The sequence below is a fragment of the Macaca fascicularis genome, chromosome 3 (genome assembly GCF_037993035.2).
Source record: "Macaca fascicularis isolate 582-1 chromosome 3, T2T-MFA8v1.1".
In the NCBI taxonomy this organism is placed as follows: domain Eukaryota; kingdom Metazoa; phylum Chordata; class Mammalia; order Primates; family Cercopithecidae; genus Macaca; species Macaca fascicularis.
Genome location: NC_088377.1, coordinates 179,135,551 through 179,150,129, shown reverse-complemented (window position 1 = coordinate 179,150,129; position 14,579 = coordinate 179,135,551). Strand labels below are relative to the sequence as shown.

At 38.1% G+C, this 14,579-nt stretch overlaps 1 protein-coding gene across 31 annotated transcripts in view; it reads left to right on the top strand.

Moving 5' to 3' along the window:
• Positions 1–14,579, top strand: part of DGKI (diacylglycerol kinase iota) — a 459,668-nt gene that overhangs the window by 362,529 nt on the left and 82,560 nt on the right. For 25 of the 31 annotated variants that reach the window (XM_015448096.4, XM_065542619.2, XM_015448091.4 and 22 more), the window contains 2 exons: positions 72–151; positions 2,670–2,714. In XM_015448096.4, the coding sequence (XP_015303582.2) occupies positions 72–151; positions 2,670–2,714 (125 nt within the window). The remainder of the gene's footprint in view (positions 1–71; positions 152–2,669; positions 2,715–14,579) is intronic. The other 6 variants (XM_065542618.2, XM_074036057.1, XM_074036053.1 and 3 more) reach the window with 1 other exon arrangement.

Sequence of the window (14,579 nt, the reverse complement as noted above, 5' to 3'; positions counted from 1 at the left end):
AAAACACATTTATGCTGATATAGAAAAATCAAATATGTTATTTTAGATTTTTCTTCTTCCTTCACCCTTAGCGATACCTCTGGGTATTCTAGTTGTGCGTGGAGACTGTGATTTGGAGACTTGCCGTATGTACATAGACCGCCTACAGGAGGTGAGTTTATTTAGCCCATTTCTTATTCTCAACTTCCCATTTTTGTAAACAATTACCAGCCATACATATTTGCTTCTGAAATGATGCATTTGGAGAGGAAATGGAAATGTGGTGGCTTTGTCCTTCAAGCATACGCTGTATGTCACCCTCTCCCACTGTCTCTGTTGTTCACTCCTCAGATAGTTGAAATGGGAAAGCATTGACTGGTTTAACTACAGGGTGCTGTTGCCCTGGTGTGTTCTGTAACTATAGCTTGGAACTTGTCATCTTACCAGACACATACCTGTATATTTGAGATGTTCAGAATTTCAACAGGGACTGCTAAATTATGAAAGAAAACAGTGATATGTAATGTTTTGTGTCTGACACTTATGTCAGAGACAGCTAGATTTTGTAAACAAAAAAATAAATAAAACTTCTGTAGGAAACAAAAATCCTCTACATTTCATAGTAATTTGTCAGAACACAAAGAATAATCTATTTTTTTTTTTTTTCTCAATCTGGTCTTGCTTTAGAGAAACAGAGTGGAAGTGACCACAATATATGGCACTCCCAAATGTGAACTGCACCAGCAAAGCCAGGAGACCCAAACTCATTCTTACAATTGTTGTTGGTGGTTTCTGCAAAAATTTGAGGGGGAGTTTTAACTGTCTCCATTCCACAAATTGCAAAAAGCATAAATGACGATTTCTTTATCATTGTTTTTTGATGAAAGATGTATATTAGAGCCACTTTTCTTGGTGTGGCCTAGACATTTGTATTTTTACAGCTGTTGGGTGGTACCCAGCTGATACCCCTTGATAAGCAACTCTGTCCCGGTCAACATGTTATACATAGGTAAAGATTGTAAATAAAGTCAATACATACTGTTTAAAATCACTCTGAATTGTAACCTCTTATCCCTGAATATTTGATTCTGTTTCTCTTGGTGGAAATAAATTCAGGTGGGAGGCACATAGTGATGTGAGAAATTACCGATTTTGAGAAATAGATGACAAATCTTGAATACTGATATGGATGAGAGAAAGATGGTCAACGAATTTTATACTTACGGCTTTGTTAAGCTATTTTGACTGAGGATAGCGACTTAAACAAGTTAAAATATATGAATTTTTAGTGACTCAGGTCCAATTCTATTAATATGTTCCCAAACTTCTAGTATCTCATTTCCCAAAATAATGTTTGTATTTTGCTGTGGAATCTCACTCCAGAAACCTGTAATGAAAAAAATGAATCATAATTGGTACCAAACCTTTTTACCTTTTTTTTTAAAATTAACACTTGTAGAGCTTTGTTAACAAGACTTCACAGTAGAATAATATTAATACATGATTGATGAACTGACTTTGTTAAAATCCAACTTAACTAACTGAATAGCATGTTTATTGTACCAATATTCAACTAAAAGTAGGATTTTTTTTTTTTTTTGAGACGGAGTCTCGCTCTGCCGCCCAGGCTGGAGTGCAGTGGCCGGATCTCAGCTCACTGCAAGCTCCGCCTCCCGGGTTCACGCCATTCTCCTGCCTCAGCCTCCCGAGTAGCTGGGACTACAGGCGCCGCCACCTCGCCCGGCTAGTTTTTTGTATTTTTTAAAGTAGAGACGGGGTTTCACCGTGTCAGCCAGGATGGTCTCGATCTCCTGACCTCGTGATCCGCCCGTCTCGGCCTCCCAAAGTGCTGGGATTACAGGCTTGAGCCACCGCGCCCGGCCGAAAGTAGGATTTTTTAAAAAGAGGCAACTCAACATATAAAGAGGAAAAGTTCTTAAAACTAATGGAAAGTACTTTGATGAAACGCTGTGGGAAATAGGTGTAAGGACAAAGGTACCCAGGATTGCTGACATCTATAAATTGAATCATGACACTCATTAGCAAGGAAGCCTAGGAGGCATGACAATGGTGACAAGTTCGTTATAAAACTTTATGAAAGGAGTCAGGCTTTCACAATCTGCCAGTAAAACCTCATTAATTTCAACCCTGTTAATTTGCACTTCGTGATAATGTGGAGGTGGTTGGTGATTTTTCTCTTTGTAGTCTATGAAAACCCCTATTTGCTAAGCGACTTATCAGTATAAACAGTTACCATGACAGTATGTATCTGGTCTAAGGTAAAGAAAAGCTTCCTAATTGTTTAAGGGGATTTCCAAAGCCGCCTTCATAAGCCTAAAGTTCACATGCAAATTAAATATAATCCCCATTTACTAGAACAAAATTGCCTATCTTTTACTTCTGGTCTCCTCTATAGGAGATTGAAATAATAATATATCACTTACCTGTAAACACTATGTAGGACTTACGGGTTTCAATAGCTTAATGACCTTCTCTCAGTCCAACTTGGTTTGCTTTTATGATTTCTGGCATTACCTTCTTTATTTAACCTTTATGAATTTGGGTGTGTTGGATACTTTCCAGATGAGCATAATAATAGTAAATTGGGAGTTCAGTCGAGATCGAGTTGTGGGGCAGCTTCTTCAAACTAATTTTAAGGTATGGATTTTTTTTTTCCATTTTCTCATTAGGACCTACAGTCAGTTTCTTCTGGCTCCCAGAGAGTTCATTACCAGGTAACAAATAATTGACTCTCCTTGTTTCTTACCTTCCGGCCAAATGAAGTCCATCTTTCAATTAATGTCTCATTTTGATTTAGAGTTCACATCTTCCCAAGGGATAGAGTTCATTCTAAAAACCTAGTGAAAATGGTATTCTGATTCTTTTGTGTTTTCCTGATTTTGGACCACCCTAGTCTAGCACAAATTTGGACTGTGGATTTTCTCCTAGATCAGTTAGAAAAGGTTATAACATTGAGTGCTTTCGGTAACAAATACCAGAAAACTCAGCTGAAACTAGCTTCAGGGAAAGGGTCTCTTGGTTCACATAAGCAAAAAGTCCAGATCAAAGTGGATTTCTCATCCCATTTGGTCATGGCTCACTCTCCACTTTCCTGCTGGTCCTTCTGTTTTGTTCTCCTCTTCCTGTCAATTTTACTTCTGGCTTAGATGACCTTGGTCCAAGATGACTGCCTTTAGCCACTAGGACTATGTTTTTTCCGTCACCTCCAGAAAAAGAGAATTCCCTGCTTCCTAGAACCATCAAGCAACAGTTTTAAAATGTAATCTGAGTGGTTCATCCTGGTCTTTTGGACAATCTAATAAACTCAGTCTGCCTCTCTCTATGGCCCATATAAAGTCCGTAGGAGAGCACTCTTATTCTTTGTCCCAGCAGACTTTGGGGATGCAGTTTCTTTCCAACTTCCTCATCCTGCTTGTGATGCAGAGATCTCTTCAGCCATCTTCTTACCCATTAGATTTCTCAGACATGATGTAGATCCTAGCACACCGTATTACTCCAGACTGCATGGAGCCCAAACAAAGCTCTTCAACTGGTCTCATTAAAGCCCTTTTATCTGAGAGTCTCCTTACCCTGCCCTGTTAAGAGGAAAGCTATGTGGGAATCACAGCATGCCAACAATTCTCTCCAAATAAATCTCTTCAAACCCTTTATACTTCCATGTGGGGAGGAATGTAACTCTGCCTAAATTTATAAATGTGTAAATCCTGGTTTAGCACTTCACTTTGGATTTTTGTGTCTATTTTCCTATGCCTGAAATTTCCAATTTAACATCCTTTAGCATAAATAGAAAACACAACAATTTAAAGAAAACCTGTACCTTGTAGCCTTCTAGGTAGCTTTCTTCCCCTACCAATCATACTCTGCCCTTGGCTGAAGCAGCTTATCTTCAGGCTTAATGGCAGGAATGGTCTTTGTGTTCTTACTTGTATGTTTATTTCTCAAACATCATATCCCACACTTCCAGAGTTCTTTCTTCCCTCTGTCTGGCCTTGAAAGGAAGAGAAGTCACTTAGGATGTGTTTACATTAAGAAAAAAAACAAAAACAAAAACAAAATGAACTTCTTCTAGACTGTTTTTACCAACCACTAGAAGACAAATTTCCACCTAGTTTTTTAGATAGAGCACAGCTTTCATCAGAGTGACTATTTGCATATTTACCCAGAGCCACTGTCTAGGTATAAATTTTATTTTAAAAAGTATAGTGCTTTCACAATAACAAAGACATGGAATCAACACAAATGCCCATGAATGATAGACTAGATAAAGAAAATGTTGTACATATATACCATGGAATACTATGCAGCCATAAAAAGGAATGAGATAATGTCCTTTGCACTGACATGGATGGAGCTGGAAGCCATTATCCTCAGCAAACTTATGCAAGAACAGACAACCAAACACCACATCTTCTCACTTATAAGTGGTAGTTAAACAATGAGAACACATGGACACAGAGAGGAGAACAGCACACACTGGGGCCTATTGTGGGGGTGGGAGGAAGGAGAGCATTAGGAATAATAGCTCATACATGCTGGGCTTAATACCTAGGGTATGGGTTGATAGGTGCAGCAAACCACCATGGCACATGTTTACCTATGTAACAAATCTGCAAATCCTGCACATGTACCCAAGAACTTAAAGTAAAAATTAAAATAAAAAAAGCATAGTGCTTTTAAAGGTAAGAGCTGATCTCTAACAATTGGCAGTAGTAGTTATAATACTATGAGGATATGGTTTTTTTTCAGAGTTTATACTTTTTCCTCTTAGACATTTTGAACCTTTACAACTTTATCAAAATATGTTAGATTTATCCTGGCTAGGTTTATGAGAGTACATTTACTTATTATTCCTGGCTTATACAATGTAGTCACTTTGGTGTGAGAGTTTAAACTGTGGGCATTTTGTACCACATTTTTTTATTCCCTATCTGCAACTATTCATGGAGATCAATGGATGGATAAGACACTACAATATGACTGAGTTATTTATTTATTTATTTTCGAGACGGAGTCTCGCTCTGTCGCCCAGACTGGTGTGCAGTGGTGCAAACTCGGCTCACTGCAAGCTCCGCCTCCTGGGTTCACACCAGTCTCCTGTCTCAGCCTCCCGAGTAACTGGGACTACAGGCGCCCACCACGATGCCCGGCTAATTTTTGTATTTTTAGTAAAGATGGGGTTTCACCATGTTAGCCAGGATTGTCTTGATCTCCTGACCTCGTGGTCTACGGAACTTGTGATCTGCCCACCTCGACCTCCCGAATTTCTGGGATTACAGGCATGAGCCACCACGCCTGGCTGACTGAGTTATTTATTACATGTATTGTTTGGTGATAACACTCAGAAGGATTAATGATATTTTTCTGACTATGTCAAAATATTGCTGCATTATTTTGTTTACTTCAGTCAAATCTTGGTGTCAAAACTGCTGCATTACAAATGTCATATCAAAAGGTTTTGTGCACTGAACATCCAGGATAACAAATGCAGTGATCAGGGATGAGTGTCAGGAGTGTCACCTTTTCCCATATCTTTCCTTAGGACAATGAAGGAGTGAGCAGAGTGATAAAAAGCAGGGGCCTTTGAGCATGAAGGAATGGTTGGAACAAAAAAGATCCAAGAAGCCCAGAATTTGTTCATTAAACAGGAAAGAAAAAGAGACTGTGTTAGAATTAACGTGGCCAGAGCACAGGGAGAAGCTAATGAGGAATTTCCCGAGCAGGGCGAGGACAGCTGGTTGAAGCATGGAGCTGGGAGAGATAAACTTTCATGTTTGGCTAAGATTATCAAAGGAGGAATGAGTTGGAGGCATAGGAAATAGAGTTCTGGGTTAGCCATATTAGTTTTGATATGCCTATTAGATCCAAGAGGGTTGGTGAGTAGGCAGTTGGGTATATGAATATTAAACTTCATTAAAAAATTCAGGCCCAGAGATAGAAATTTTGGAATCATCAGCAAATGGATGGATGGTGCTTAAAACTACAAGGCCGGAGGAGATCACTTAGGGAGGCGTTCAATTAGAGATGAGGGCCCAGTGTTCTATCTGTATTTATTCATGAGTCAAGAAGAGTGCAGATTCAAGAGAGCCATTGGTCAAGAAGAATCATGGAAACTGAGATGAACAGCAAGGATGCTGTAAATCAAGGAGAAGGTGATATCACGAAAGCCAAAAGTGAAATGTATTTCAGAGAGGAAGGAGTAATGGACAGTGTCAAATGCCATTGACAGGCTGAAAAGATATGGATTGATTTTTATATTTTTTCTAGGTGTGCATATTATAAAACACATGGGATATAGGTGCTATTAATTTTTATGTAGAAAGTGAGTGGCAGGAAATTTAATACTAAATCTTTCATTTCTTAGTGCAGAAACTGATTATATCAGAATCCCCTAGTTTGTTCTGGTGGGAATAAGGAGTGTTATAGGTGAAAAAGCTATAAGAAACGTGAACAACGAAATGTCTTAAATGTCTTTTAATGAAGCTTCTTGTCTATGAGATGGCATTAAATATGCTTGGAGAATTAACTGTGAAGAGAATAAATTAATACCAGTATTTCTGAAAACTTGAGAAATTCCTGTCAGCTCACTAATTTGCAGCTAAGATTTTAGCTTACTGTTTTCTAAGACCAGAAAAAACTCAGGAGAAAAGCAGCATTTAGAAAGGTGTACATGTGCCCAAGACACCTTATTAGTGAGCCATATGGCAGTTTCTCGCCACTTAAGCATTTCATTGCTTTGGTTTCTTCCTTTTCCAAATTCATAGTGAATTGCCAACAAAGCACTGAGGCTCAAAAATGACACTTCTTAACCTAATAAGGCATTATGGGTTATACAAGAATGTGTTAGATATTTATAGCCTGTTGAAAATTCTTGCCTACACCATCTCTGAGGTCAAAATACAAAGGCCCCTCCATCTTAATAGCATTGATGTTACCTGTAACTAGTACGTTTTACAAGCAAAATGCACTGCACTTGCAGATTTAGGATATTCTTGATGTTGCCAAATGAACAAGAATTAACATAAGAATTGGACTCTACCTGCTTATTTGATAAGGATGCTTTCTGAGGCCACCTACTTTGAGATAATTCCTTCTCTGCCTCCTCCCTCGAAATCATGATACCCCTTCTTAACGCCAAATCACAAAGGTACTAAGGAATAGAGGCAGATGTGCCATTCTAGTGATTTCCAGCTGGGAAGATTTTGCTCCCTGTGGGGGACATTTGGCAATGTCTGAAGACTTTGAAATCTATTTGATAAAGGCCATGGATGCTATTAAACATCTTATAATGCACAGATAAGCCTTCTACCATGAAGAATTATCCAGCCCCAAATGTCAATAGTGTAGAGCTTGAGGAACCCTGAGTTACTCTGGCGGTTTTCAGTACATAAATGACAACCCCAGATAGGTATAAGACCTAGACGAGGAAAGGGAAAGGAGAAAGAAAGAGGAGGAACAAAAAAAAAAAAAAAAAAAAAAAAAAAAAAAAAAAAAAAGTAGGGATGGAGAACAGAAGGAGGCATTTATAGATGTAGTACGGTAGAATAAAGAGAGAACTAGGAGCAATTAGAGGGTTTTTTGTAGACACCCCGGGTTTCCCCATTTCCCAGGGTGATGCTTTATGGGGCATTAAATGGTAGGAATTATAACTTGAGATTTTAGTGAATACCATAGGATTCACCCGTAGGTGCAAAAATAGATTCAGCCAGGTGATTACCTTCTGTAAGAATTAATTCACTTAAAAATAGTACCAGAATGGTTGGAATGTTTAAAAATAGAGATAACATTATTGAAAAGCCTTTTCATTCTTCAAGGTGGTACAGGCGTCTTTCACTTTCATAAAAAAAAGAAAAACCCTCTTGGTCAGATCGGAGTCTACATTGCTTGTTCCTCCTATGATCTCCTTTGTTCCTACATGCCTGCTTTTCTGGAGTACTGGTCTGTATTGTATTCCATGAAAGTTGTGTCTAGTTCTGGGCAAACAGCATTTTCCTATAAATATTTCATTCATCCCCTTTCTCTTTATTCTGGCTGTCCTTATTCATCTCTCTCCTTTCTCTGAAATCTCTTCCTCCTCCATTTGTTTTCTGGCATCCAGAAGAGTCCTTCAATAGATAGAGTGGAACAAGGTTTAGAGAGTCTTCCTGGGAATTGATTTATCTTGCCTGAGAGAGAAGGATGGGACCAGCTAGAAACTTTGGAGAATGCTATTCCTTTGGACTAGATTAAAGCTGTCAGCAATGGGTCAAATGAGGAATTAAATAAGACTTGCCTAGGGTCAGGTCTGTTGTCTGTGAGGAGTGAAGGCAGTACTGGAGTTGTCATTATTGCTAATGGAGAACTTTCTCACACAAAGGGACTCTTGAAAATGTTAGAATATTACTTATTTCTATCTTCTACGCAACTGTCACTATTTCTTCATCTTCCAAATCTGGGTTGAAGAATGGCCATGCCATTTCTGTATTTCTCCACTGTAGGAGTCATGGGTGGTAAAGTAGGTTTGAGGTGAAGGGGTTTTGAGATATTAAAATAAACAATAGCAAGTCTATTTGGGGCTTTAGTTAGAGACATACATACATATTTGTATGCAACATTATGTTAAATGGATAGATGGCTGATGTGTGGGAGATGCTGGGACAGACAGATGAGAAGTTTGAATGGGTAACAAGAGAAAGTTTAAAGTAAGGTGATTATTCATTGACCATTATTAAATGAGGCAGGGATTTCCAAGCCATAGAACTTTTGTTTCTGTTTATGTCCTTTTGCAATTTTATGAAAGAAAAAGAATTTCATTCACATTGAAGGCATAGTTCAACACTAGGTGAACATTGCTTAATTGGAAAACTTACTTGAGTGTGTGATGGGGCTGCTGTGCCTTCATTAAATTATGTGTGCATCAGCTATGAGCAATTGCATGTAAATTAAGGGTAACTTTGGCATATGCATGCCAAATAGTGGTTCAGATGATTTTCTCATCAATTTTATATAATTTGTGCCAGTTGGCTTTCAGAAATATATACACATGAGGAATGTCAGTTTTGTGTTTGTGCATGTGTCTGTATTTTTAGCACAAGAAGCAGATTTTCCATTAACATATATCAAAAGCAAAGATTCACGTATCAGGGATTTTTGAAATGAGCGGTTTTTGCTAATATTATTCATTTAAAGAGCATGTAATTTTAGATTATTGTATTTAAAATAGAAAGGAGCATGGTATATCTAAGGTTATGTCATTTGGCCTACATTACAGAGCAATGACAGTTGCATTCATCTAAATCACACCATTTATATGAAGAAAAATAACAGATCCAAAAATGGACAAGTCAAGTATCTTATCTCTTTGATGAATCATTGATTTGATCATGCAATTTGAGAGGACTGGGGAGACTAGAGGCTCTAAATTACCATTGAAGGCTGTAGATGTGATGGTTAGAGGCACAGCTCAGGTAATTATGTGACTGTCTTCTGAAATATAACTGCATTCATACAATCATATTTCTTAAGTATCTACTCTGTCAGATACTTTTGAAAGATGCATATTTTTAAGATTGTATTTTTTCTCTGTATTGGAAAATAGGTCACTGTACATTTGTTTAATGTGCAGCATTCACAAATCAAAAATACTCTGACCATTCATGTTCTTGTTTAGTGATGAGAACATTGCCGGGTCCAACCTAGAGCTTCCATGAAGCTAAGGTCTGTCCTGGAACCAATATTCGCCCTCTTTCAAGGAGCCGTTTGTTTTTCTTACTTCCTATTTCCTTCCATGTCTAATTCATGGTTCACATTGCACTGCTTTTCACCCTTCTGCAGAGGCCAGAGGATGCCCCTGAATTCAGGAATCCTTAATGCCAGGGCTACCCAATCTACTAGTCTTCCAGGCCCTCTGAGAACAGAGAACATGTTTACCTGATGTGAGCTGTATGAATTAGTAACGAGAGTTACTTTAAACACGAATTAGAGAAAATTCAGTAATACCTCTCTATTAACATCACTATCACTCAGTTACACTCCCATTATTATTATTTTTTTAGTACAAGAGAAAGGTGTGTAGATAGACATGATGCAGGAATTATTTGTACCCTGTGTACATAAGAACATATTCTTCTATGTGGTCATGATAGGGTAAGAATGTGCGAGCATAAAAAGTTTACACACCTTCACTGTAAATTGTGAATTCCTGTCTGATATTCTGCTTCTCTTTATTCCTGCTCCATTTTTAACCCATACAATATGCGTTTCTCTCTGATATCAAGGTCTTCATGGTATATCTCTTGACTTTTATAAGCTATGTGTGTTCTGCAATCTGCCAGGTTTTATAATCTTGGTTTACTGTAGTTTTGATATTGTACATAATTCTAGACTTCTGCTTGGTTTTTAACTCGCCACCCAATGTATACCTTTATGGTGTGCAGTTTTGTTTTCCCACATTTATATAAAGTTCCGCATATAGATGTACATGAATACATATATGGGGATTGTTGCTTAAAAATACAGATGTAGCTGGGCGCAGTGGCTGATGCCTGCAATCTCAGCACTTTGGGAGGCCATCATGGGCAGATCGCTTGAGCCCAGGAGTTTGAGACCAGCCTGGGTAACATGGCAAAACCCCGTCTGTACAAAAAACAACCCCAAAATTAGCTGGGTACTGTAGCACGTGCCTGTAGTCCCAGCTACTTGGGAGCTGAGGTGGAAGGATTGTTTGAGTCCAGGAGGCAGAGGTTGCAGTGAGCTGAGATTGCACCATTGCACTCCTGCCTGGGTGACAGGGTGAGACTCTGTCTCAAAAAATAAAAATAAAAATTATAATAAAAATAAAAATGTATTTACAATTTGCATGTGCACACTATACATATTATACCACAATTTATTTTTAATGGTAATGTACCATGGAAATTACATCTTGCTAATAGGTGAAACTCTAACTCAGTCTTTAAAAATTATCACTCTATTCCATGGTGTTTATTTAACCCTGTTTCTATGGATAGACATTTTTAGGTTGTGTAGTATTGTTGCCATTGTTTGCAAACAATATTGCAATAAACTTTATGGTACTTCAAAGATAAAATCACAACAGAAATAAAAAATATGTCACATGCTAAAAACATACTAAGATTGGCTGTATTTGTGTGAAGTTTGTAAATTACATAACGCATACAGCAAAGTTACCCAAAATCTGTAATTGAATTTTTCTTCACATGGTTGTAGTCTCAGTTCCTATGTCTGGGTTGGAGTTGCCTATCGTTCCCATTGATTACCATATTCCTGTGGAATTCTTAGGCAGCAGGGAACACAGTGGTGGGAAGTGGGAAGACAGCAAGACTGAAGAATGTGTGGGAGCAGGAACTCTGAGCTACCAGGAGCAAACTGTCTGGTAAGAAACAGGAGGCTTAGTTTGACAAGTAATAAAAGTTGAATCTGTGGAAGATCTTTGACTAGAGTAGAATGAGGTCTTCATATCCATTTAGATCATTCTAGTTTACTTTCTTCCTGCTTTTGTTTGAGCTGAGTCTAGAAAATTCTGAGCTCTCAAACTTGATTTATACCGAACCTCACTCATCCTCAAAACCTGAAATCATAATTCCTTTAGAAGCTATAAAACCCTGTACATGAGGTCATGAGCTCTGAAGTAAAAGAAGTCTGTACTCTCCACCACTGAATAGCTTGGGACGTCTGGGTAGTTTACTTAAACTCTCACAACTGAAGTTCTTTACTGTGGTCAGCTCTTAGATGTAGGAGAAGAGGTTCAGGAAGAATAGTGGGGTGAATTGCAGGAGAGGTAGGTAGAAGCTAGATTATGCAGCCTTCTTAATAACAAAACGAAGAAAGCCTGCACATATATAGATTTTGGGTTAAAACTAACCTATTATTGAGACTGTAGCCTAATATTTCTAAATTATCTCTGTGGCAGTGTCCAGGTAACCCTAAAACTAGGGGAGATGATTATGTAAGACTTGAACACTCCAATTGTGAATTCTGATAGTAACATATATGGCTGAGAGAAATTGTATCAAGTATAAAATATTCAGTAGATGAAATAAAAAATGGAATACTCTAAGCTTTATTTAATCTATAGCCACCATTAATACAGAAGTAGAGCAGTGTTTACATGAAATTCTCAGAAGCACAAAATGAGCATACCGTAAAAAGAAAAAAAAAAGGAAAATTACCGTCACCAAAATGTGGTTGTGATTTTTTTGACAGCTTGTCCAGATTAGTGTTTCTTATCCTTCACTGCTAGACAGTGGAGATGAGTCAGGGTAGAAGCTGTAGGTGGAAGACTAAGAGTAGGAAGGAATGAAGGACAGCCAGAGTCAAGAGCTACCTGTTCTACTTGACATAGTGACAGCTGGCCTCTGTGTAACTGGGTTGGATGACTCAGGATTGTATCTACTGGCACTTCTTGTCTGTACATCAGCGCCAGGACTCTTTGTAAACTACTGCTCCAGAACGAAGGTTTTTAGCCCCAAGTTTGAGACTTTCAAAGGAAAGGGCTTTCTTAAATGTGAACTGAGTCTTCTATTTGCTTTGCCAACAGTGAATTTCTTCTGCTGTCTTCTATTTTTTTTTTTTTTTCTTATTACCAAACTCTGATTCTTTTGGAAGCTGGCTCAAAATCCTTTTTCTAAAATTGGTGGCTGTTGGCAGTAACCAGGAAGTAAATTGAAATCATAATTAAAATAGTCATCCCTTGGGAAAAGAAGTTGGAACTTGGTAAATCAGACTTACAGTAACTCCAAGAATTGGAGCCAGAGAGAAGCATGCAGAGCATCTAGACTGGTTCCTAGTGTAGTAGCCACCCTTTAAAGACATGGTCCACGCTTTATTCTTTGTGACCTTCCAGTCACATGCCTTGCATTTCATTGGCTTTAATAAACATGCATTGAAAAGGTTGATCACAATTGTATCACAGGAATAAGAATAATGTATAGTTTTGTGACAAATGATGGCCCAAATTAGCAAGTGATAAGTTAATTTTGGTGAAACTAGGGTAATACCAAGTAAGCAGTTACTCTTGAATGGGGAAGGGAGACATCAGTAAAATAAAATGTTCTGAAATATATGCCTGTTGGTGATAGAAGACATTCAGCCTTGAAGACAATATCCTGTATTTAAGACAATGATATAACATCTAATATTGTGAACAGAGGCACTGGATTGCTGATTAAGACAAGCCCTATAAGCATCAAACCAACAAATGGCGTGATTTCAGCCTTTGTTAAAAGCCACCCTGTTTTGTGTTCACTCATACAAATTTGCCCTGTTTATTTCTTTTCTCTAAAACTCAGAATCTGAGTGCAAATGTATTTATGGATAAATAGTATTGTGTTAGGGGTAGCACCATCTAAATGACCAGGTCTGAAATGTGGCCAGTGTCCCATGAGACCCTCATATGACTAAGGGCAGAATTGTTTTAGGTAAAATAATGTCTCAGCTGCCTAGCATGAGATATAATTATCTCTCGGATAATTCTATCTGCACATAAACACGTTTCCGCTAATGGGTTAAGCATTTTATGTGTCATTAATTCCTCAAAAGAACCCTTATGTTAGATATTATTGTAGCCATTTTAAAATGAGGTATTCAAGGAACTGGATAAGAAACTATCCTAAACTCTCACAGCGAGTAGCGGGTGAGAGTCGGGCGCCAGGATTGTCGTGCCTCTCAAAGCTGGTGCGCATCCCATCAGCCTTCCGCCGCCTCAGGGCTTGCTGCTTAATTGGGGCTGGATCACATACAATCTCTCGCCTTGTTTTTCCATCTCATTCATCAGATCTGTCTCCCCTACGATATTTCAACACCTCCAGGACAGGAACATTTTTTGGCATCTCAATTCTTAGCTTGTCTGTGATAATGATGATCACATCCTACAAAAATTTCAGTTTTGTGAAGCAGACTTTCTCACTATCTTTTTGCTCTGTTTCTCAACTCAAGTGAAATCCAACATCCACCACCGCCACCTCAACCACCACCAACTTTTCTGTCCCTAGCCTGCTCTTCACCTCCTATTCTCTCTCGGATCTTTGAGATATATTTTCAGCACCCATTTGTGCTTCATACCTGGATTTTCTTGTTGCTTATTTTACAGATTGCTGGCATATTTTGTAGGTATATTTTGCATATTGTCAATCTGCTACACTAGAACATCATTTTAACACTGACTTCAAAAACTCCAATTTCTAGTGTCCCAATGTAGGTGAAGCATTTTCATCTGCATAGATATGTACATGGACTAGATTCAAGAGCAAATTTTTTTGAGACTTGATGCTTTTGTACATTTTATATATGTAGAATTTTTAAATAAGTAGTTTAATTGCATTATGAATCTACCCAGATAGTAATTACAGTTTTTCATTGAAAGTCAAATGACTTTTAACATAGAACCTATTATGTGAGTAGCTTTTCTTTAAGAACTCACTTTTTAAAAATGAACAAGGTGGAAAGAGCTTCAAAAAAGTTGAAATAGGGTGCAAATCTATTTCAGGGAAGCATTTCAGAGAAGTTAGAGCTCTACTTTTGCTTTTCTAACAACTCCCAAAATTGCAGTTTAATGTTCAGGTCACCAGGAAAGTATCCAATTA